Source organism: Egretta garzetta, unplaced genomic scaffold (assembly GCF_000687185.1).
Source record: "Egretta garzetta isolate BGI_Z169 unplaced genomic scaffold, ASM68718v1 scaffold107, whole genome shotgun sequence".
Taxonomy (NCBI): Eukaryota; Metazoa; Chordata; class Aves; order Pelecaniformes; family Ardeidae; genus Egretta; species Egretta garzetta.
The window spans coordinates 1,880,033-1,905,530 of record NW_009260399.1 but is presented as its reverse complement, the minus strand read 5'-3'; the positions used below and the strand labels follow the sequence as shown (position 1 = coordinate 1,905,530).

The 25,498-nt window shown below is 36.2% G+C and overlaps 1 protein-coding gene across 1 annotated transcript in view; it reads right to left on the bottom strand.

Moving 5' to 3' along the window:
* HTT (huntingtin) overlaps positions 1–25,498 on the bottom strand; it is an 81,330-nt gene that overhangs the window by 41,850 nt on the left and 13,982 nt on the right. The window contains 25 exon segments of the mRNA XM_035898633.1: positions 754–915; positions 1,052–1,130; positions 1,716–1,939; positions 2,581–2,658; positions 3,238–3,348; positions 4,026–4,153; positions 4,857–4,983; positions 5,825–6,027; positions 6,445–6,596; positions 7,816–7,892; positions 8,126–8,246; positions 9,296–9,442; positions 10,919–11,019; positions 11,375–11,438; positions 12,263–12,402; positions 13,952–14,049; positions 14,143–14,301; positions 14,981–15,121; positions 16,426–16,537; positions 17,490–17,608; positions 17,895–18,018; positions 19,803–20,167; positions 20,586–20,666; positions 23,941–23,988; positions 24,847–25,051. Coding sequence (XP_035754526.1) covers positions 754–915; positions 1,052–1,130; positions 1,716–1,939; positions 2,581–2,658; positions 3,238–3,348; positions 4,026–4,153; positions 4,857–4,983; positions 5,825–6,027; positions 6,445–6,596; positions 7,816–7,892; positions 8,126–8,246; positions 9,296–9,442; positions 10,919–11,019; positions 11,375–11,438; positions 12,263–12,402; positions 13,952–14,049; positions 14,143–14,301; positions 14,981–15,121; positions 16,426–16,537; positions 17,490–17,608; positions 17,895–18,018; positions 19,803–20,167; positions 20,586–20,666; positions 23,941–23,988; positions 24,847–25,051 — 3,366 coding nt within the window.

The following is a 25,498-nucleotide window of genomic DNA, read 5'->3' as shown; positions in this document are numbered from 1 at the left end:
AGCTCTTGTGAACCTTGTTCATGTTGAGCTTATTACGGTTTGCATGAACTTATGCCATATTTACCTACAGTCTACATACTTTTATGTATAAATTTCTCACTCATGTAACACACACTATTTGAGGCATTACGGTCAAGCAGTTAAGAATTGACCAAAAATCTAGCTCTAAACCAAGATAAAATCCAAAGTATTCATGCAATGAATAGATTTACCTGTGTATAAACTTATAGGAAAGTTATGTATTGCAACTCATACTAGCTTGTAAACCCAAAAATACTGGAGTAAATAAAACACTTAAATTTTATGTTACAAATTTACTGCTTGTATGGGCAGCCACACAGACTACTGTATTTGCCACTAGCTTCCCCCCCACCATTAAAATGAAATGATGGTTGTCAGCCATGATGCTCACCACTACCAGTCATGTGGAATTCCATACTCTCAATACAGAAAGAAGGTATTTCTATTTGTAAATGAAGTTTTATTTAACAATATTGTGGACAATACAATCAGTTTTATTCCTAAAGTCAAACTTAAACAGTCGTTGCAGAGCTTAGAAAGTAATTTAGATGCAATAGAAAACCAGAATTCTAAAGCTACTTGTGGTTGGAGGCAGAACAGAGTCTCACCTTCCTTTAAGTCTTTGTTTTCACCTACAGTACAATGAATGGATTGTTGCAAGTATTTTTGCTGTAAATAGCCTACTGGCAAGATACCTGTATTATGAATTTGCAAAAATGGTGAGGTACCAACCTGATCAGAATCCAGAAGACAGTAGTTAACTCGTAGTTGAACCAGTTGAGCAAGCAAATCTAGAACTTGTCTCTGCAGCTGTACCGATGTTGTTGTAGTATATTGTTTCAATGCTTTTATGACAAGGGGTTCAAATAAACGAATGTGATTGTGAATAGCATTCTGTAATAGAGAGATTTTAAAGTAATCTAATATCTGAACAGGTCTCTGATTCAAAAACCACATTACGTTTTAAAAGGAGGAAAAATATTTTAAATCTAAAGGTACAGCTCTTTCAGACATACATAGATACAAGTACCTTATCAGCACGGTGTTTTGCTGCACTGGTAATGCTAGTTTTCAGCTGTGTAGAAACTTTTTGCAGCACATCAAACCATCTGTCATAAAAAAACCAAAAAAACCCCATGTGCATTAAAAGAGTGGGAGGGACACACACACTCTCCTTAGATGCATGTTGTTTTACCAATGCCAACTTTTCTTTATCTACTTCACTGCTTCAAGAATTTTAGTAAAACAAAAGAGCAGAGACAACCTACAGTATGCTTTCATCACACAGATCTGTGGACAACAAACAGCTAGCAGAGAAAGAATTTCTGGTCTTTGCTTAGTCATGCTTCTGCCTTTTCTTTAAGACTACTCACTATTTGCTATAATTAGCAAATTCAAGAAACAGTTTTCAATACAAGCATTTAGAACTATTATGCTTTTAAAAAACTTAAGTGATATCCATTTTAATGATTTAGTTTTGATTTGTAAAACACATTAGCGGTAATCAGTACAATGTTGCATTCAGGATCTCACTACAAAGACAAATTGCTCTGCTTAAGTCTACAAGAAATAAGTGACACACAATACTATAATTTCAAGTTACTTAACTCCCCTATGATATTTGCACTTATGAAAAAACAATAAAAACATATTCTAGTTCAAGTTAACATTATATCATAAGGGAAGAAAGTTACCCTGAAGCATCATGCTCCTGCTCAGCCTGAACCATGTTCCTTAGACTAGCATCAGCAAGGGCCTGTGTAAAGTGTGTGTATGGTGCCATGAAGCAATAATGATAGAGACCAGGCCTCAAATTGGAAGAACCTAAGCGTTGAGCTTTGCCTTGAGCTTTGTTGGGGTTTGAAGACAAGCCATCGTACTGAGAAGCCAGATTTGTCCCAAACAATGTTTTCAATAGCTAGAGAAGAAAATTGGAAGGAAAAAAAAAGTTAACGTTTCAGGAAAAAAAAACTTGACTCCTCATTCTCCCAAAGGACTTAAGAGGAAAGGTCAAAGAGCAAACTGTGGATCATGTAGTCAAATACAAGATGTCAGAAAAAAGCTGGAAAAAAGAAACAATCCACACCTCACCTAAAAATATACGATTGGTTTTCCAACTGAAGCTATTTCCATGTAACAAATCAAAATAAGTCTACTAAAGCCCACCTCCCACCAAAATTAAGCTTTGATGACTTAAACCCAAATGGAAGCCTGCAAGAAAGTCATCAGTAAGGCAGTTCTTTGCTTTCCATGTTTTTGATGTAGTTAACCGGCCACAGAACGCTTTTGGGAAGGTAGGAAACAAACTTGTTTTCTGAGTATTAGCTAAAATAGTTCTTTGAACTGGAAGCAGTTCAAGAAGAAACTATATTATTCAGACAGTACCAAGTTTCAGAACAAGTCATAAAAATTAAAGAAAACATGCTCTGTTTGCTCCACCTGGGCTACAGTTTCCTCACACCACTTCTCTGAAAAGAATGGCCAGTCTTAGTATCCAACTGATAACCACAGGACATCAAGATTAACCTGCCAGTAACATGCAAAAAATTACCTCCTTACCTGCTGTACACACACTGTTGCCATTGTTGGTTCTCTGCTGAAACACGATTTTAGGTATCCCAGAATTTCTTCTACACACTAGAAAAAGTAGAAAAACAAGTGGACCTAATTACATTTTTCTTCATTATATGAAGTATTACTATGAAAACTGGACAACAGCACAGGTTTTTTACTAAGTAAAACTAAGCTAATTTAAGGGAAATCATGGAAGTATGTAAAGAAATAAAAATGCATGATCTGCCTCCTAATCTTAAAACACCACAATGCCTAACACCGCATTTAATGAGAAAAAAATATAAAGACACAGGAGAGGAAGGAGAACAGTATGCCTTCTGACATTTTGTATATTTAACATGAGTATATTTAAACATATTAATATAGTAAGAATGACTGAAGGCAAATCACTTTGCTGGAAAGAAAAATCTCCACATGAAATTTAAGCAGTAAAAAAATTACTCCGGTTTTCAACAGCAGCAATGTAACCCAAAAAATCTGCTTTAACACTTTACCCAATATTGTGGCAGTGCAATGCTTCTAGGACTATTGTCTCTCTCAACAGTACCAAATTTAAAATCACTGATACATGCTTTTTCCCCAGTAAGGACCACAGCTATTGGACAATTTAACTACAAAAGAAAACACACACAAATCTTATACCTTTCCAATGTCTTGAAGAGTAGCAAGTTCCAAGATTTGAGACAGAACATCTAAGGCAGACCGTAAGAAACATCCAAACTTTTCATTACTGTTCTGGAGATCCAAAGTAACCTGGTCCAAAAAAGTAAAACCACACTTTTTCTTAACAATTACTTGACAAAGAGATAAAAATTACAGAAAGAAGTGGGTATTGACACAAAATGATCTTTTGCCTAAAATTTCAGCTTAGTTCAATCAACACCACTGACATCTTAGACTCCTTTATGAATTCCTAGAAAGGTAGGACTTCATTTTGACTAAGAAAGGGATCTTCTAGCTTGAGGAAGTTACAGCGTACAGGAAGGCCTAGGATGTTGACAAGTAACGGAGAAGGGATAATGTATTTCTCAGAAACACAGTAGGTGTAATAAGAATATAACCCCCAGAGTGTACAAATCTGACCACCAAGCCCCTAGGGAATGCATATTCTATTACCTGAACTAACGAGGAAAAAGCTTACCTATCCTGGAATAAATTGTGGAGAAAACAGACATTGGGAAGCATTCAGCATTGCCAAGGGGGTCATTTGGTACCAACATTACTGACAGCAGAGAAACAAGCACTAGGGTGATAATGCCCATCTATTTCATTGGTGTTGGTTGTGATTATTTTAATTTTTTTTTTTTGGTGGATAAACTCCTTACACAGGCAAACAAGTGAGTCTTGATACAAGCAGAGCCATGTTTAAAGGAAACACAAAGTGATTTCCCAACCACATTCTAATTCAATTGAACAATATCATGCAGTACCTTATAATTAGCATGGGTTGCTTTCAAGACATCGTATAACTTCAGATATGATGGAAGATGATAAAAGCTTCCTACTGAAGATGATTTACTTGTTGGAACAGGCCCAGTAGTATCAGTTTGCCTAGGAGCTTAAAAATATATCATAGATTAGAACAACATACCTTTTCTAAGGCGCTCGTGACATGTATACTCAATATAATTTACCATATCTGAATTATTAGACAGCATGAATTTTTCAATCCACATACATATTTAAAGCTGCAAAACACCATGCTGTACATCCAGAAAATGAACTAGCATTCCAAGAAACTAGACCTCTGAGATAAGAGAGTAACCCAGAGGGCTTATTATTGAAGTGCAAGTACAATTTACAAAACAGAATTAACACTCATTTCCTTCATTCATTACTAAGTAAAAAAAAGTTTTCAAGATTCAGAATCTTGTTTCCAGGAGTAATGTAAGCTAGTCCTGCCAAAAGATGCAAAGCAACTTTTAAACTTCTTTTAGGTAAAATACATTAAAAAATTGCTTCTTAATTTTAGTCAACAGCTGAGTAGATTCAGAAAACAGTGAGAAAAAGGATTCAGAAGTACCTTGCTTCTGTAAAGTACAGTGAATTTTCATAAAGAACAAAACAGTAAAGAAGCCCACACCCACAGCTGCCTTTCCTGCAGTGCAGTACCGAAAAGAACTTCTCACAGTAGGTCTGCCAGCCTTTTGAACTAAAACTTCAGAAAACAAGTTACTCAGTTTTACTACTTCTCTCTATGCCATAACCATATTTAGGTGGGGATGGTAGATGGGAGGGTTAATAGGAGTAAGTGTGCTTACCTGGACTCGTTTCACCACCCTTTTTAGGGCTCATTGGCACAGATGTCTGTTCAACAGACTCCCTTTCTTTCCCCTTCCTCCGAATTGGACTAAGAGAAGGTGGGTTTGTGAGAGAAGGTAACGCTGCCTAGAATTAAAAGAAGCTGTATTAGTTTTGCATGCATAAGTAGCTTTTTTTCTCACAAATACAAGCCATATTCATCTTTTGTTTAAACTCCCCTTTATTTGACTGTCAGTTACATTAAAATGTCTGAGCTCTCAGGTTCAAGACATGAATTTCCTGAGTGAAAAGGAAGTAGTTTAATGTATTCCCTGCTTTTCTTCTCAACTTCACCATAAACCAATGAATTAGAGCTCAATGGCTAAATTTCTTTTGATTCCAGACAAAGGAGTGTCAAAAAAATATTTTCACATTATTAAAATATGAAGCAATCACTAATCCTAGTAACATTGCCTTACACTCACTAAATCAGTCTCAAAATGTAGATGCCTCAAAACAAAGTAAAACCCCAAACCCGAAGTACCTCATGTGAGCTCTTTCAGACGTCAAACTATTTCGCAGGATATTCAGAAGATAGAAGAGTTATTTTAAGCCCCAAAAAAGGTCAGTGCATTATAGCCAGCCAACCAACTCAAAAGTCAACAGATATTTGTTTGCCAGCGTATACAATCCTATACTCCATTTGCTATATACACTCCTCACTGAATTAAACAGTCACCAGGAATAAAAGTTTCGAAATTTAAGGTAATATCAGAAAGACTGCAGAACTAAACAAAAACCTGTTGCATGGAAGAACGATACACGTGTTCTTTTCATGTTACTTGCTTTCCTACACGTAGTGGAGTCATATTATTAAGGTATTTGATAGTTACCTGTATCAACTCTAAAATGCAGCACCTTCAAGAGGTCTGTATCACAACAGTATTTAAGTCACATTAAGGTTTTTTTATTTATTTTTAATACACACCTTTACTGCTGGGCCAGGAGCAACATCATCCATTACATGTGCACAAATATTAATGACCTTCAGCAGATGAGAAAAAAGCTGTTCTACTAAAGTAACAAGAGTTCGATCTGCCAGAGCCGGCCAGGGCTCTTCCTGCTTTGCAGCACCTTGGTTTGAATCTTCTTCAGCACTCCAGGGATTCTTTAAGCACTTGGGAGCACTTGCTGCAACACGAATCACATTATTTAAAGAAAAAGAAGATAAAAACTTGGAATTAATATCAGAAAATTTTAGAAGCATATAATCTCTATAGGAACAGAAATTCAAATAGGGAAAAGTGAGCCTGTATTTTCAAAACCAGCAGTAGGTGCATAGTTATAAACAACAACAACAACAAAATGTTAATTCTTTGTACCCAGCCTGTAAGCATGCTGCACGTTCCCTTTGGCAACTAGAGGAGATTTGCAACTTGGAGGCAGTATCTTTTCAAACCTCCTGGATGCAAGAAGTTTCTCCTTTATTTCTTCTGCTCAATCTTGTGAGTACTTTGATAAGTGCCATCAGAATAGGATGAGATATGGGCCTTCTGATGCTAATAGTAAAAGTATCAGGACAACCCAACTTTTCTTGTTCTACCTTACCTGCAAGCAAGTTTCCAGTCAAAATCAAAGCATCTTGATGTGCAGAGAGGTCCAGTGGGAACCACACTGATGAAAGGAGAGACAGGACCATGCCAGCCATACCAATGGTGCAGCCTTTCTGAGCTTCCTCTGAAGGACTTGACTGGGAGACACTGGAAGTTTAATTTTGGAATGTCATGACTTTTTTCCCCTTTTGGTAAGTTTAAAAGAAAACTAACAGTCAAGTAGACTGCTGATCTAAAAAAAGTCAGTACTACAGAAACACTCAAGTAGGACTTAAAAATGTGCAGCAGAGACCTGACGATACTTCGTATTCTTGAAGAGCTATTACTTTTTTTTTTTAACATAGCAGATATCAAAGCTGCTAGTGACATCTACTGATAAACTTCTGTATTTCATTGCTAACCAGTCCTGAACTATCTCCAGTTAAAAGTCTTACGCATTTGCAAGGTAGGGATCAGAGAGATAAGCTGTAGCATTCCAGTGTAACAATATAGTTTTAAAATGACAAGAATTTAAACAATTGTAATCTTTCACATCATCTAGATTTATGGGTGAACTCTATCCAAGATTGTAATTTGCTGCTGTATTCCATATTTTCCTCTATCATAATTTTAAAATTGGATTTTCCCCACACAACTTAAGTTTCAAAATGAGCAGGCAGAGATCACCAAAAGATGTTTGTCAGAATACTATATGAAATACACACATCACTTCATATCTGTCAGACCTGCACAGTGCTACTAACATTCTTTCGGGAAAAGACTTTATGCAACTTCTAAATAAAGGGATTCCTTCAGGATTTCTTTAATTAAAAAAATATCTTCTAATGTAGTCACTCTGGTCTAATACAACTAGAGCAATTTCAGAAAATAAAATTTACACTAAGTACAGCTATTCTTTTGACAAAGCTACACAGGTAATTAGAGTGCCTTTCAATTTAAAAAAAAAAAAAAAGATTCCTTCCTTTACCCGCCGTTTTTCAACATAAACATGAGATCAGGATGAAAATGATATTCTGATTTTAAAGAGACACTACAAGACACAATATCCTGAAGATAAAAATAATTTCAAAAGCATTGAAAGTTTTTTCCTATTACTTATTTTGATAGACACTGACCACACGTATCTTTCTATTACAGCAGTTGCAGCCAATCCCTGTGATACATGCTATGGTTCCAGAGATGAAAAGTGCTGACACTTAATAGCATGATAACCTGATGTTACACTCTTCTGTATAAAATTCTTAAATAACTGCTAAGATAAGCTTAGCAACATATATCTAAACCAAGACTTCTGATACCTGAATAAGCATCCTTTCATTTTGTAAACGTGACTTTTAAAGCTTGAATAACAGATGGGGGAACATACCCACAGTGCCATCCTACACTCCAGGTGCCGACTGGAAATGTTGTGGAGAGAAGACACAAAGCTTCACAGCAGCCAAACTGAAAAGAAGTTAACACCAGAATTAAATCAGTTTCATCACTGGAAGAGTTAACAACAACAAGGTATCTTAAGAGTGAGAATTAAATATATTACTAGCGCCATTGCCCCAGTACTAAAGCTGCAGATACCAATACAGCCAGGAAATAATTAAAAATAAAGCAAGCAAGCAACAAAAAAAAAAAAAAACAAAAAACCAAACAACTCAGCCACTAAAGCAACTAAGAAAACTCACCGTAAGAGCTCTTGTAGTGGATATTGTCAATGCATGGGAAATTGCTGCAATAACCCTTGATAGGTTGTTTTCCATAGTGACATCTGTTGGACTTTGCAGCATATTGTAACCTCTGTATGTTCTGAAATAGAAATATTTATACCAATAAAACATGTACTTCAGAAAAGAAACACCTATAAAATTATTATGGCTTAAATTACTATTACATATTTTATAGGCCGTTGTAAAATACAAAAATCAGAGAACACTCCAAATACCACCTTACTTTTTTTAATGTTTTTGCTTCTGTACTAGCAAAAGCAATTTAGTTTATAAATCGAATCTCTTTGTTAGCAAACAGAAACAGTAGATCAACTCTCAATACTTAAGTGCTCTAGAAATCACCACCAATTTAGCATTAGTCTTTGCTTTTGCTCAAATCCATCTAATATTTTTGCACATGCACAAGCTTTGCATTATTGCTGTAAAAATATCATTGATGTAGAAAAATAACTATTTTGTATTTGAAATAACACAGTGTCCACAAAGTTCTCATTTCCATACTACAATATATAAATCTTGAGTGACACAATCAAGATAATGTATGGAAAAGGTACATAATTAAAAACTCGTGTGACAAGTTGATAGAAGCAAGAAGCCCCCATAAATATATAACTCATACTGTCTAGAAGACAAGATATCTAGATAGGAGAGTTTAGAAATTATAGTTGGCAGCAAAAATACAGCAACAAGATCACACTACCAAAATTAGAGGGCAGTGCAGACTTCTGCAACTAAAACCATTAAACAGGATGTGAAGTTATAAATCCTGATCAAGATACCTGAAGAACAATAACATATACATATGATTAGCTTGCAAAGCTGCACTTACTTGTGCAATTTAATGGACAAATAGGGTGACCTCACAATGAGGAGGGCAATAAAGTTTATTACAGAACAATGACTCCCTACAATCAACATGTGAGCACATCACTAGTAACTCACACACCAGTTTATCCTTTAAACATGAGTCTATTTCTGTGGAGCCTAAATCTACCACAGATGCTCCTTCAGATCAGAAAAAGATTTCATAAGCACATGGTTTTGCAGGATTTAAATATAACACTAGGTATTATGAATTGAAATTTGGGTCCACGTTCCTTTTAAAGCAAGACAAGTCACATAACATACCTGGTAATAGTGCTCACTGCAAAGTGAGATGCAGGCTGTGTTTCATGCATCAGTAGTTTCAGGTAGACGCTGCTTTGGTCTCTTGCTACTGCTACAACTGGATCAGCCTGTCCTTGATCACAGTTATAAAATAGCTTTGGAACAAGCCTTAATGATAATTGTCAAAAAGGAAAAGTATTTTTCAGAAATTTAATATACAATTTAAAGTACATTTAATATACAATTCAGAAAGCTACATACACTAATTAGACATATCTAAACTGTTACTAAAACTCATATTGTTAAGCTGAATTCACCTTTACCTTTACACAACTACTCTTCATCATAATCAAGGAGCTCAAATCAGGACAAAGGAACTGCTCTAGACAAATGGTAGTTTAAAAAAAGTTTTTTAAAAGAGATACCTACCCATAGACACTACAATAACCTCTCTGCTAGAAAGTATTTCTCTCTTAGCGTTCCCCTATCTCCCCAGATATTTTCCCCATGGATATCCATGTCAACTGAAAACTAATTTATACCTGAAAAGGACAATTTTTCACCATGGGATTTCCACACGGCAAAACTTACTGTGTAAGATCCAGTCTTCCTGAACAGCAACATTTTCAACAGTGAAAACTACAGTACACTTTTTTTTTTTTACAAGTTTACTGACAGTACTTCCAATGAATGCCCATACTGGATGTTTCAAGGGGCTTCTGAGAGAATGTAGCAGGTTTCTTGGGCAGTTAAGTCTTTTCCAACCTTAACACACGTGCTGTCACTAAGTCAACATGAAGATATGGAAAAACTCCAACTTGTTACCACTCAGTTAGCTAAATAACTCCATTTCAAAATCAAATCCCTGAATATAAGCAATGAATACCAACTATGATGCAACAGTGAACAACTTCTCTGCTGAGCTATTTCTGCAATACAAATGCTTTTAAGAGGCAGAATTTTTAATGTTTCATTGTCCTTTACTTGTTATTAGGAATTGACATAATTAATAGTCTGAAAAACTAGGAAAGAGACTCCTCTGACATTAAATATTCTAGGAATTCAGTATTAGATGCTCCCAACTTCTTTAGGCATAAAACTTAATTCCTTGAATTCTAATAAATAAACTACCAGCTAATCCTTACTGTTTGATGTGTTTATCTGGACACCAATTGTAACTGTAGTAGGTCGCAGCAAACAGCTGCTTTTCAAACAAGATTAGCTATTTACTATAATCAGTGAGCATGGAAGTTTTAAGATACACTAGTTATAACCATGGGGAAACTACAATGTTTGGGAGTTAGACAACTTGGTAGAACTGCAACATGATAAGTCCATCAACTACTGCCAGGATACTGAGCAAATCACATCAGCATGCAGAAAACTAACCTGAGGAAGCTGAAACCGAGAGTGACCCTCAGAATGTAATACAGATAAATGTAATTGTAAGGCAAAGCACAATTGCCCAATGATTCAGAATGATGCATGCTCCAGATACCATAAAGCTGCATTTGTCTCCCATCCCAAATTTAAACAAAAATATAATGACCCACTAAGGAATTTTTTCAGTTATAGGTACACAGAAACATGTCAATATCTTTCCAAACTCTTTCTTTTTTAAAAAATAAACCAAAACATACATACCTTGTTAATGAAGCTGCAGCTACATGTCTCACTCTTGGATCTTCATCTCCAAGCAGACATATTACAACATTATTAATCACTCTCTCCTGAAGTTTTAGTAGCTAGAAAATAAGTTAGCACGGTAAAGTTCATTAAACATTTTCATCATTTGACCAGACTGTTAAAAGATAGCTAACAAGTGAGATTTCATCTGTCATACAAGTCTGTAAGAAAACTTTTACCTTAACATTGCTAAATACACTACCCACAACAAAACCCACACCCTCCCCAGAGAACAGCAAGATATGTGAATCTCAGTAGTAAAGTATCTTTCCAACTGTAGTAAGTCTCAGAACATAAGCCTACTTACAGAAAACATGCAACTATCAGTGTTGATAGAATTTAAACGTGAAGTGCTGAAATGGCACTGGTACCTTAATCCAGATACACAATATACTGATTGAATAATTTACTTACACCAGTATAATGATGAACACCTCTGTGCAAGCTCTCAGTTTTTCCTTCCAAGAAACTGACTAGCCTGAGGTAAAATAGAATTTAAAGTACATCAGTTAACATAAAAGGTTATTTCTCCCTTCAGTGCTCTGAGGGTTCTTTTTGTTTGCTTATTTTTTAAAAACACCACTGCAGGAAAAATGTAAGTAGTAAACACACTTTCGGCTACCTTTAGAAGAGAAGTTATTTGCTAAACTATCATCTGGCTAATATAACAGAATTACTTTTCTTTAGTTAAAGATTATTTATACATTGCAATTATAATTGTATTTTTCCCACGCACATAAAAATCAGAATGTTTTGAAAAGATGGTAACACATTCCAAATATCAGAAAAAGTTCAGTTTTATATGACTAAGGATAACGTGAATAATTTTCACATAAACACCTTTTGTCTTTCAGCTTGGAAGAACCTGTGGAGAATGAGGAAATGCAAGAAAAGTAGTAAAGTCATATTCTTTCAGTATAAAAGAAACTGAGCAACAGAAGAGACCTGACAATGGAGAACAGGTCAGGGACTTTTTCTTTAAAAACACCACACACAACTGGACAGGAAATTCAAGTCAGTTTCCAGTTTATATGGTCTCTCTCTGATCACAGATTTACAGAAGACTTGATAAAACAGACCACTGAACTAGAAACTCCTATACTGTGTTACCAGGATTGGGCTTGGTAGTGAAGTAACTTGACAAAGGAATTCATACATTCCTTATATGAATGATTAGTCCAAATTAGTTTTATGAAACTCATTAATGATTCAGAATAAACTGCACCGTTTTGGTTCCAGTTTCCTATACATAGCATCTTTGCACTGCAGCTACAACACCCATAGAAAAAGGTAAACACTTACCGAAAATCCACCTCTGCAAGTGTTTCTAGAAGTTCCGTCCTTACTAGCCAGTATGAGCTATTCTTCAGCGTAAGGAGGTCAACAATTAGTTGTAAACCTAGTTCACTGTAGCTGCTACTACATAAGCTCATGATGCAGTGCTGAGAAGAAAAAACAACCTTCAGTTATATTACAGAAGAGGTTCTCTGAATTAAAGTATGTAAGCGATCATAAAAATCTGTTTTATTTAGAATACTAAAAACCATTATTGCTTAAGAGCTAGAAGAAAGTACCAAAGCTAGGTACTTTGCAAGGCTAGGACACTAGCTCCATGTGAACTGCTAAAACCTGCTGCTCAGTTTAAACTCTGGAGAGGAACACAAGCCTCAGATCAGACGACAATCCTCCAAAGAGTAAGGTCTAAAACTGAGAGCTTAAACACTGTAAGCACTGCATTCTCAATTGTTCAAAGTCTCTCCTAATTTCCACAGGGTATTTTTAGACATCTGGTTCTGATTTCCAGAAGTCTTTCAAAAAGTCATATTTCCTCATTTTAATGACTGTTCAACTATAGAACTTTACATTGATCTTCGGAAAAAGTTATAGAACTTTACACTTCTATGTCTTGTTTAACTACACAAAAACATACTTTCTTGTTTGGTGATTAACAAACCAAAATGCTTTTGAACATTTACACCAAAAGGTATGAAGTCAGGCTACAACATACACTGAGAGAAAGACAAAGTCAAAATTGACTAGTGTTAAGTTGCCTGAATTGAACAATTCTAGTGAAGTGTTCTAAGAAGCCATAGTCATAAGCGTAATCATACATGACCATAAGAACACAGAACAGAAGGTTAAAAAAAGATAGCATTATTTAACTAACTGGATTTCCTTCCCTCAGCTGCATCACAGACCCCTCCTCTTTCCATATACTAACTGCCGTTCCATATACTAACTGCCAGCATTTTACTAAAAGCTACGCTTTGTCTCACTGACCCATAAGCTGCAATACGGTCAGCCACCCTGTGGCTCTCCCCAGTTAATTCACTTCCCTTGGCCTCCAGTTTGTCCTTGTTCTTCTACTTTTTTTGAAAATTCCTCAAGGAAAAGCTCACTCCTTCACCTCTCTGCTTTTTCACAGAACACCTTCCACAAGTTTTATTACAGAAATAAAACTCACATGCTCTAAGTTCCATTCACAAATTCCACTGTTGTTTCGATTTTAACAATTGCCTGATGGATCTTTCACCCAATTTGAAACACTTACTTTCCTGAGACTTTCCTCACTTTTAAATATTATTTCAGAAAGTAATCACCATTTTACTTGTCATTTCTCACATTTAATTTTTGCTCTCTAAATACAGGCTACAACCAGGTGTTATATGTTCACATTTCCTTGCTTAGGCTAGATATCTTTTCTGTCTAATGCACTTACACTACCATTGGTTAATGTAACATTACAGCTCATACCAGTACATTTATGACTAGAAATATCGTGATTAGATTACACTGCTATGCAATCTAACCAACATAATTTTTTCCAGCTGTTTGCTCCTCCATTTCTATGCCTGAATCCATGTTCTACAATAAAGTTCTTGGGAAAGAAGTAATTTTTTGTTCCATGTTTATACATCTGAACATAGCAGGATCCTAGTCAACAAATAATGCCTCTGATCTGTGGTGGTGCAAATTACTGCTTCTGCTTACCCTCACAGCTGTACAAGCCAGTTTACATGTAACGGAGGACTCATCTTTCAGTGTTTTCTGTAACAGAGGTATGCAGTCCACCAAGGAAAAGAGATTTCCTAACAAAAAAAAAAGAATTTAGAGAATGAAACAGAAGAAAATTTTGGTTGCATAAAGAAAAAAAAAAAGATACCCTTAAAATAAATTGTTACCTGTTGAGCTTCTGACATTTATTAGCCATTTTTCCACATCAAAGCGGGACTTAATTAGAATGGAGTTGACAATTGTTCCACACAGAATGGCAGTAGCTCCTCTAATCTGGGGATCTCCATGGTCAATGTAGTTCAGAATATCTGATACATACTGCTCCTCTAAGAAAATAAGTTACAACTACTTTATTTTAAAAATACTAGTCTTAGACTTAATTGATCCCTAAAAATGTTTCGGTGGAGGTACCAATTATTGTACAATCAGTGCCAGCATATTCACAATACACCCGCCTTAGTTCTACCTTTCAGAGATCCCTTGCATGTAATCTACAAATCTTCAAACCATCCAGACCAATGATCACACATAAAAACACTAGTGATTTATTTCAGCTGTACACAAAATACTCTGGGGCAATCTAAGAAGAGTGTTGGTCAACACTCCAGCTTCACCACTATCAGTATTAAACCAGTTCAATATTGCAGGTCCCTGCTGATCGTATTGTAGCATTCATAAAAATGAACCTGATGGCCTGAAATAAATTAGAAGAAACCATTTATAAGATAAACAAACCACTTCTGTATAGCAGTTGCACTAAGACAGCTTTAATTTGTCAGAAGCTATACAAGATCATCCACTGAAGCTTAGCTCTTATTAAAACAAAAAACCAAAAAACCCAGCAAAACCCCACACCTCACCATATGCACCAGCACATTCATTCCAGGTGGCGCAATACATGTTTGCAAATACTAAACTGGATTTAGAGTTTTCAGTATAGATGCTGCCTCACTTATTTGAAACCCAAACATGCTATTAAAATGGAATATGTGAACTGCAACATACCATACTCTTCTCCCATTGCTTCAAGGGGTGTTTTATACAGTTTGCTGAAGAAAGACTCAGGGTGAAGCGCAACAGCTGCTCCAACACAACTTACTGCCAGGGCTTTTACACTGACTCTCACATCTCTATCAGGAACTAAAGCTGGGAGAAGAAAAAGATAGGGCTATTTTAAAAGCTTCCCGAATTGTTTTTAAAGTTAATTAATAACTCAATGATATCATTAACTTATCCTGGCCAAAAAATACCAAGGCAGAGCAAGTAGTTCCAGTTTATCAGAAGCAGCTGTTATATACAGTGTTTTTTTTAAAAAAGAAAAAAAAATAAGTAACTAATAACCCCCCACATTTCCAACTCATTTCCTTCATTGCTCAGAATACAGCTACTACGCTGTCTTTCCAAGAACACGACATTAGTAGAGCACATGAACAAGTAACAGTTTAGAAAATGGAAAAGAAACCAACATCTTAAATACTCAATTCAGTCATATATGCAGTGACAAACACACATGCCTGTGACACAGACTTCCCAGTGAAAAAAATGGAAGCAGTGTACATCATAAAGGCTTTCTGGAAAATGCCTCCTGACATTTTATTACTATGCTGAAAAGGTAAATAACTCCTCTTTTGAGCCCCAACAGCTTCCTCTAACAATCACTTACTGTCAAAAAGCTTCTTTCACAGTCACACATGAACACACACATGAAAACTTATGCAAATGCTCTAAGATGTTAAAAGTGGAGAAAAACGTTCAACTTGAGATTTCAGATAGGTCTTTGAAAACCTTAGGTCAATTCTCTGCTTTACTACAAATTAATCATTTAAAAGACGAAGTTACATTTCCCAAACACCGATAGGTACAACAGCACTTCCTCTACCTGAAACACATTCAAAAAAATTAACACGGAATTCAAACACAACTGAGTGCTAAAGCTAAAAAAGATAGTTTTAATCATGTCTTAATAAAACAAAGTAGGCATTGTAAACAAAATAAATTATAAAAATATTAAGACAAGTACTTGAAAGAACTATATTCTTCTGAACTTGTTTCTAGGAGTATCCACAGGATGGACTGCAACTCAGAAAATTGTTTCCTTACTGAGGTATTGATACTTTTATGGTGGATAAACTGGGCACACAAGACTGACAAAAAGAAATGCTGATATTAGGCTGTCTTTGCAGCAATTAAGTATTTGACTTACAGGTTAAGTTACCGTAACACTTCTTTATATGCCCATATGGTTCAAAACAGGATTAATTGTAAAACAACGTAACTAAGTGTTTTTAAGTTTTTCTGTACTCGTGTGATCATTTATATCAGGACTGTCACAGAAAGACACCCCCCTCAAAATCTCCAATAAAGTGAGATTAAAAACCAGAGTAAACTGATCCCATTTCCAACTTTGTACATTGACACAATGAACCAATGAGTCTTGAGTGGAAACTTACCTCCTTTCTCTCCAGTAAGCAGAAAAGAGGCTGACAGAAGTCTAACGCAGTGCACTAAAGGAGCAGAATTTCCATCGGTGTAGTGACCTATGTCTCCCTTTACCCTGGAGGGCTATTGAAGGCAAAACACAGTTTTTATACAGATAAAGATTAATCTTCAATTTAAATAAAATATTAGGCACAAGATATAGAAATGATGCATACCCCCAAATGTATAAAGGTTGTAATACAGAACATGTTTAATACATATTGCAAAGAAAAGGCCTTAAGATGTAATGCGTGGATACAATGGATATAAATGGGAAGTTTGTATCCAGTATCAGAACTGGTTTAATTTTATCACAGAAACAATCATTCTGCAGATTTTCTGAATTACCCAGACCTGCTGTTTGCATCTGAAGGAGTCTGATAAACCACTTTTTGTCACCAAACAACGATATTTGGAAACTTCATATGAGAAGCAGAAGCAATTAATTCTTGTTTCCAAGGAAGGCTGACAACCTTCCATAGTTTCACATTTAGAGTATCCCCAGTAGTGCAAGCTGATCTAACTTTGCCTGCCACAAACCAAACTCCTTTTGCCCCAGCTCAGAACAAGGTCCAAAGCTAAAGCCAAAAAAACATAAGAGGAAATCAGTAACCTGTAGTTAGAATGGCATGAGCCTCTCGACAGAAAGAGAAGCTCTAAGATTAAGACCTAGTAGCTTCTGAGAAGGTCGTAAGTTACCTACACAGCTAGCAACCAGCACAAGGATATTTTGGGTAACAAAGTATTGTGTACCCTACTAATAAACAGAAAAGAGGGGTTCGTGTTCTGTTACAGTTTTGCTGGTGACGGCATTCAAGATATCAACACTTGTGTACTCACATTATGTTAAATGAAATTCATGCTATAACTCAGATTTACTATTCAACCTTAGTTATTTTGATCTATAATGAAGCACACCACATATACAGGCTACCCACATTTACCACTAATTTGCATGATCATTAATTTTTTATTTTTTTTTTTTTAAACTTAGTTGTTTCAAACTTTAAACCAGACAACTGTGACTACTTCTCACCTTATTTTCATGATCACTAGGATCTGCTGCATCTTCTTTTGATGTAAATCTATCTACACTGCTATCAGAAGGCTGTCTACTATGGCTCATGGTTTTCAATAGGTGAGGCTGTTGAAGAGCTTTAGAAAAAGGCAACTCATTAAATACCATTTCAGATGCAAATTAAAAGCACTTTAATTGAGCTTAATTATACAAACACGAAAAATAAATTAGCAGTGATCAAAACAAGTGATTCAGTAGAAGTGTTGAAATATATCCCTTATTTTACATTTCAATCTATTTATTTGTTTTTCATATCTATTACGTGAGTCTTCAGTCCCTTGGAAGTTAGACAAGGGATGCACCTGTAACACCTGCCTTAAAGGTGCCACCAGTTTTGTGCCCCCCCCCCATTTATCAACATACCAATAGAAGAATTTCTGAAAGACTCTGATGAATCATCTTGGAGAATATTTGCAGCCTCATCTTCCTCATCCTGCAGCTGCCCAATTTGCATTCCAGAGTACTGTCCGTCAGCACCCTCCAAAACCTACACAGTGCAAGGACAGGACTTAAAATAACTTAGCTTAACACACAGTATTAAATCTCAAACATGCAGTGTTTGCAAGCTAGAAATAATTTCAAATCAAATACGGCTGCATGCAGGCCCCAGAGCAGTTCCCCTCCTCCTCCACCATTTGGGCTATCAGAGGCCATAGTTCCATCTGACACACTCCCACCTGCGGGGTGAGCTTGGACATTAACAGTAAGAAAGGTGAACACTTGGGGCATTGCCTCCCCTGCAGCTCCTCGCTCCCTTATTCCAAACACAACTGTCCCTCTATCTGAGCAGCTACAAATCACAACCAACACCTTTACTGTCACAAACTGAACTTGTTCCTTGCTGTCAAACTCTCCTATAACCTCACTCGTCCTGGATATGCAAAATCAAACTGAGAACACACTGTGTAGGACAAAAGAGGGCAAATGAGTTTGAACATATTTTAATTCCTTCATTTGAAACCAGAGACTACTAAACCAGACAATTCTAGAAGAGCATTTGACTCTTGGTACCAATGCAATATATAGGTAGTAGGTATATGGAAAAATAACCATAAAAGACAAAAAAAAAAATGGATAGTGTTAATAAGAGACAGTAAAAGTAAGTTGATCAGAAGACACAAGATATTTCTTCAGTTACTCTCTGACTTTATAAGCAGCTGCAAATTGTTCATTAAAAAAATCCCACGTGTGGGTAAGTGGGACAACCACTTAGCCTATCAGTTGGGGGGAAAAAAAATTTATTTTTAATTACTGCTTTTAAACAGTATGCAAACTGACATATGCAATGGTCTGACAAGAATTTGCAAGAAATGCATCTTGTCAATAAACGCCTGTTCGCTTTGGGGTCTGCACTGCCTACATTTAACTTGGAGACAGTGCAATTATCATCGCTCCTTTGGTTCTCAAAACCTCACACTTGCAGGAATATTTGCTTATTGTAATTAATTTACCATTTTTTGTAATGGTAAGAGACTATTACTCTTCCAAGGTTACTACCAGCAGACAGAAGTCAAAATTTGATAACGTTTGGAAAACAAAAACCTTAAGAAATTCTAAGTTTCCCCCTTTTGCATTTTCAGCTTTTGCTCCCAGTAATTATACGTTTGCTGTTTTTCTTACAATCTCACAATACACTTGTCCAAGAGAGACAAATTTCTTAAAATGGTATACTGTACGCACACCTCAGGTGTTTATTAGATATGTAACTGCTACATCAGTAAGTCATGCAGTATTTGCTCAGTGTAGGAGAAATCCTTAAGATGGAATAGACAAGAAAAAAATTAGTTGTGTTGCCAAATGAAAAAGCACAGGCAGAAGACAATGTGAAGCATTAGGTTTCAAAAGTATTCCTTTATCATTCCAAATAGACTGTTCACCCTTTAACACTTCCACTAGTCCTGCATCAAAACAATTAAAATATCTATACAAAATGAATGATATGCTAAGACGATATTTATGTCAAGCCTTTGATACTGACATTCTTCCAGTGAGTGACAATCTGTTAATGCATTCACATGACCTACCCAGTGAACACACTAATTACAGCTTTGTAGTTTTTAAATTACTGCTGAACTGAAAGTGTTAAAAGCAGGTCAAGCTCTCCAATAGAGCTGTGAGCTGCTGACCTTTCCATTGTTACTAGCTGAGGATGGAAAAGTAGACCACAAGTAAGTAGAGCAATCCCATTCTGGGCCCTCCATAGAACAGCTCTGAGATACATCAGGCCCCTCAGTAGAAGGGGATCCCCCCCTCTGCCCGTTGCACACTTACAATTTCAGAACTGTCCGAAGGGGTTACAGCAGAGTCTGGACCTTCTGTAGTAGTCTGTGAGCTATCACTGATTGGTGAGGAAGCCTGTGTACCATCATTCAAGTCCATAGTAGGATCTGACTGGACAGCACTGATCTGGCTGGAGCTTCGACTAAGTACATCATCTTCTTCCCCTTCGGTAGCTGTACTTGTCAAATCACAGCTTGTGAGGTCTACGGAGTCTGACTGCAACGTATGTTGAGAACGTGGCTGCTCAGTAATGATATCATGTCCAGTAGAATCAGCAGCTGAACTCCCTACTGACCCAGCTGTCGATACACCTGATGAAGAAGCTAGTTCACTGGCTATCTCGCCCTTCATAGAAGCTGCAAAACACAGACATTTTAGTCAATCTAGTGTTTAAACCTGTGTATCAACTCTTGATACGGACACCACATAATAAGCCACATATTAAACTAGGCTAAGGAAAGCGTATAACTAAACAGTTAAACTACAGGTAGGGAAATAAGCATCTGTAAGATGCCTTTCCGTCTATACCAGTAGCTCAATATCACAGCCTAGCCATTAAAAAAAATAAAATGCAGTCAACTTGATTAGGGAAGTAAAAGTTTTACACCCAGGAGTATTTATGGTTTCAGTTTTGTTAGCATGTCTTTTGAGTGCCCATCCACTTCCTAGTCACCATAAACACATCACTTATGTTTTACATGGAGCAATAAAAGAATGGATTCGTAATGTATAGTAACACAGGTTGATTACACTGCTAAAGGGAAAGCCAGCTACCTGCAAATGATGCAGCGCTGACATCTGATCGGGTTTCAGGATCATCCTCCAAACACTCTTCTTCACCAAGAAGTATTTTACCTGAAGAAGCGATACAAGACAAACCTTTACAGTTTTCCAAAATTACAGTCAACTTGAAACGCTGAACAGTTGAAGTCAGTTAGATGTGAAATCTATTTTTAAGAAGTTTAACTAAATCATTTTTCAAAGCTATGACAGGCAACAGATGGAAAAGAGAAAGAAAGAAGAAAGTCAATATCCAGTCCTTACTAACTGATCAGGAGAGAAACAGACAGCAGTGACAAGGAATATAACATTACTTAATTTGTGTTAACAGCATAACCATTCAGAAAACTACCTGTGACCTTATTCCAGCTTATTTTTGTGGAAGATGTTTAAGATCCCACTAATTTCATCAAGCATGTCCTGTTACTAAGGACTAGATACCTGGCAGTCTGCCCTCAACTCAGAAGGACATTAAAGCACCACAAGTAATAGAATAAATAACCTCTCCCTCCTTAAGGCTATGAAAATTATCAAAGGCTCCTTGCAGTTTGGGTTTGGAACTCCAATGGTAACAGAATGGAAAATGCCTAGGGGGAAGAGCAGCACGGACTAGAAGCACAAGACAATGTAAGTAGGACAGGGTGATGAACCATGGACAACAGCTGTTAAGATCCAGGGACTACCAAGGCAGAGGCTTTTGCCATAGGAAAAATGAGAGCCACTTATAACCTAACACAGTCATCAGGGTTTTCTTACTTGCAGAGTAATGTCTATTTTAAATAGAGGCAATGGAAAAAAAAAAATAAAAGATACCTGCAGATGCACACTGCCTGGGAGCAAACCAAGGACATAACTGCACTGAAAAGTCTGTAAGTGGGACAGAATACAGAGTGCAGGGGGAGCTACTGAGCCCATCCTTCTGGACCTCGCAAGCCACTTGCTGAGACAGAGGGATTCACAGTAACTGCTGATTCATATTAAGCCTGTTTTGCATTTAGAATAAGCTTCACTGGCAGTCTAAGATTCACCATGCAAGATACCAACATTTTGGTAACTCTAGGTGAATTCTTCTGCATCTCATTAAGTTACCAGGGTGTTAAAGAAAAGCATTAACATATTTTTGTATTCATTTCTCTATCACAACTGCTTTTATACACAGCAGTAACATTCTAGAATTGTCTTCCTCCAAAAAGTATGTTTTATGCTATTCAAACCTGTAAGTAAGGCAGAAAAAGTAGCAATGACATTTCCATGTATGTTCTATGTAAAATAACAGCAATTAAGAACTATATACTCCTACGAAAGAACAAGTAAAATCCTGCCAAGAGTTCCCAAAGAGCATGAAAGGTAGTATATTCTTCTCTATTCTTTCTCACATTTACATCCATTTCACTAAAACAAAACAGGATATTCTTATGCTTTCCACAGCTGATGACCTTTAAAAGTAAGTGAAAGAGGAAGGACACTGAAAAACATCTATTAAGCATATTAGGATTTGTATGTTCAAATGAGTATACAAAACAAGCTGCAAGATACTTTTCCACTACTTGGGAAAAAAAAAAAAAAAAATAATCAGTCAAGATGCAGAACATAGGCTTTCATTTCAAGACAAGTTTTCAACCTTTTTTGCAAATAATTTTCTGAAGCTGAAACATAAACAAACATAGACCAGTTGCTCAAAACTAAAGTTGGTCTGAAGCAGTAAGATTGAAAATACAAGGAATAGCTGAGTTCTAAGATCAGGGTCACAGATTTCTGTATATCGGCCTCATGTTACAGCCCTATGCACAAAGGAGTGTTACAGCTACAGAAGTTTCATCCACAGCCAACAGCAGAAGCCTGTGAGTCTACATGGTAGTAGGCTGCAAAACGACTTAAAGTAGGAACTGGGAATGGGCTTGATTTTTCTCTCCTTTCTACAATGGAGAGCAGCAGGAAATGAACAATTCACAATTTGGAATTAAACCTGTACAAAACACAAAATTGTGAACAGATTTCTTCAGATTCGTTTATGTTTTTTTTAGACCACAAAATCTTCACACCATGATCTTGAAAGACAGAAGCTGATGACTCATACATGTTTTCCCACTGAGTGAAGGAAAAGTTAGTGTTTTAACAAGTACTTTAATTGAATTTACACTATTATTAATACTTCAAAGTTACACTGAAGACTACTGACAATTCAGAGTATCAAAATGATGATTTGCCATTTTTCATTTAAAAGTTGTGTTGTTATTCTGATTTGTCACATTCTGTCTCACCTTTGGATGCTGCAGCAACATCTACTTGCTGAACACCCTTTCTTTCACTAACTGTTTCTAAAGTAGAAACTATCACTGCATCCATAAGCACTATTTCATTCAGCTCTACCCACCATTTCACATTTGGGTATATTCTTTAAGCATTATGAAATCCCCTGCACACAAAAATGGGAGGACATACTTGGAAAAAGTGTAAGCTAGTTGCTGTAATGGTCCTTAAACTTTGTATAATTTTATTTCATCTTGAACTACTTTTGCTTGAAGTTTTTCTTTTCAGTATTGCACATCTCCCCGCTTACTATGCTTGCACTGACTGCACTACACTCACACATAGTTCCACTGCAGTAGCAACATTTTGCTCACCTAAAGCAGGCAATGGAATTGTTACAGAGCTGTATCTGGAGTGACTCTAGTACCAATACAACCTGTTTTAAGCAATATGTAGATATATAACTAGATGTAAAGTACTTTCATGCACAAACTGGTAAAAAGAATACTTCACAGCAAATTGTATTATTTAAAATCCTACTAAATTAATTACCTATTGAAGAAAGAATGAAAACATACACAGTAAAACACGAAATGAAGAGCATTAATCATCAAGAAGAGAAAAAGAAATTAAAAAGCATCAGATTAAAGCATGCAAACGTACACATGCATTAATGAAAGAAGGAGAAAAAAAAAACAGGCCTAACAAAAACAGGAAGGTTAACTATTTTGTGAGTTACATTAAAGGTTAAGTATTACCATCAAAAGGAACGAATGCCCTGTTCAGAGAGATTATTTTTAGATGTGCTCTTTAACAGTGAAAGTTGCATCAATATTCATCACTATAATTTTGCCAGTGAACTACAGCAAAAATAAGAATTATACTGCTTTGAATAGTTTTAGAATGTGTTGATTGCAGTATCAGAAATAACATCAGAATTCTTTTAAGATTTACAGTGATTAAGCTCAGCTGATAACACAAAGGCAATCATGATTGAAGACTGAAGTTCAGCAAGACAATGAAGTGGGGAGGAGGAAGAAAAAAACAAAAAAAAATCAGAAAGAAATGCAATTAAAGATTTGTTTTTGAAAATAATCACCTTTATGCTTTCTCGCAAGAACAGGGCTGCATGAAGACCCCCCTCCAGCTGCAAATCACAGAAAGTAACACATCAGGGCAAAGACAGAGCTGCTGAAATAATGAAGGAATTCTAATAGCCACAAATTGGAAGAAAAAAAGCCCAAAGCCGGGAAGAAATATCAAACTTGTTGCTTTTGAAGTCCAAGTTTTTTGGATCATTTATCATCAAATGACGTTTTATTGTTCTATACCACTTGTGCAAAGTTTGCTTTTGAAAAAATGGGCTCTCAATTTCACTGCTATGATTGCTTCTGGCTAATGAATTACCTTCTAACAGCAGCAATATTAGAATGATCTATTAGTTGAATACAGAAGTCCTTATGGAAATCCCATCAGAGATTGATTCTTTTGAAACAGGTAAGCAGCAGTTAAAGAGACAATGTTAAGAACATGCACTCACAGACAAGAACACCGATAGCTGGTTTTTAAAAAGTTATGGATAAACTTAAGTCATGCTTTAATTTCATGCTGGTTTTGGTATTCAGCAAGGCACTATCAGTTAATATAAATTCTGATTAGATCAGCTTTTTACAAATTACAGTTGTCAGATGCTTGCTGAGAAGAACATTAATTTGGGAGGGGGCAAGAAGGGTAATCTGTCACCAAAGTTAACTTGCTCTGTGTAACCAAAACCCCATCAACACAAACTCTAAAATAATGCTGAGTTTATCACTAATCAATGAATGTACACCCACTTAAAGAAAGGAGAGAAAAAAACCTTTTACTGCACCTCGGGGGGAGGGGGAAGTCACGTATAACTTTATACGTTTCATTTTATCCTTCATACTTTTGGCTAACACTGAGATATAGAGCTGGTGATGTATGTTCATCTCCTTTTACTCGAATTACCAAAAATATAGCTTACCTATAAGTTCCACTATGCTCCCACTGCGGTTCCTGCTGGCAGATTCATCTTTGGATACACTGACCTGTGCAATGCCCCCTGAAGAGGTCAGGGCATGGAGAAGTTCAGGTGGTGGTGTTCTAAAGAGTTGTTGTAATAATTCTAAAGCTCCAGTCACAACATTATGGTCCTGATGCTGGGTGTAATGTAGAGTCAATTCATAAACCTAAAAAACAAAGTAGTACTGGAGTAAGTATGAAAACACGATATACTACATTTCTTCCCATATACCACATTTGATTTCAGTAATGTATTAAAAAATAACTGATGTTTGCTATACCCGATCTTCACCACACTCCTCCAAATGGAGAACATCCAATTAATTGTAGTCATTCAACTGCCTTTTTGGTAGAATTCTGCTGTTTATTGTTATAGAAGGAGGAATCACATCAAAGATTATGAAGTTCTTTAGCTCCTTTCAGAACACCTAACAAGTACTGCTGATGCATTTTTCTGAGATTTCTGGTCTTTAACATTATCAGCAATTCCAGTCACTGGACCAACTATCATTTACCAAAATAAACAGGAATTTGAGAAGAGAATGCAGAATGTTCAACATCAAACTAGTGCTGTATCATGCCATATGCAAGATTTATTTCTTTTCCTTTCAATT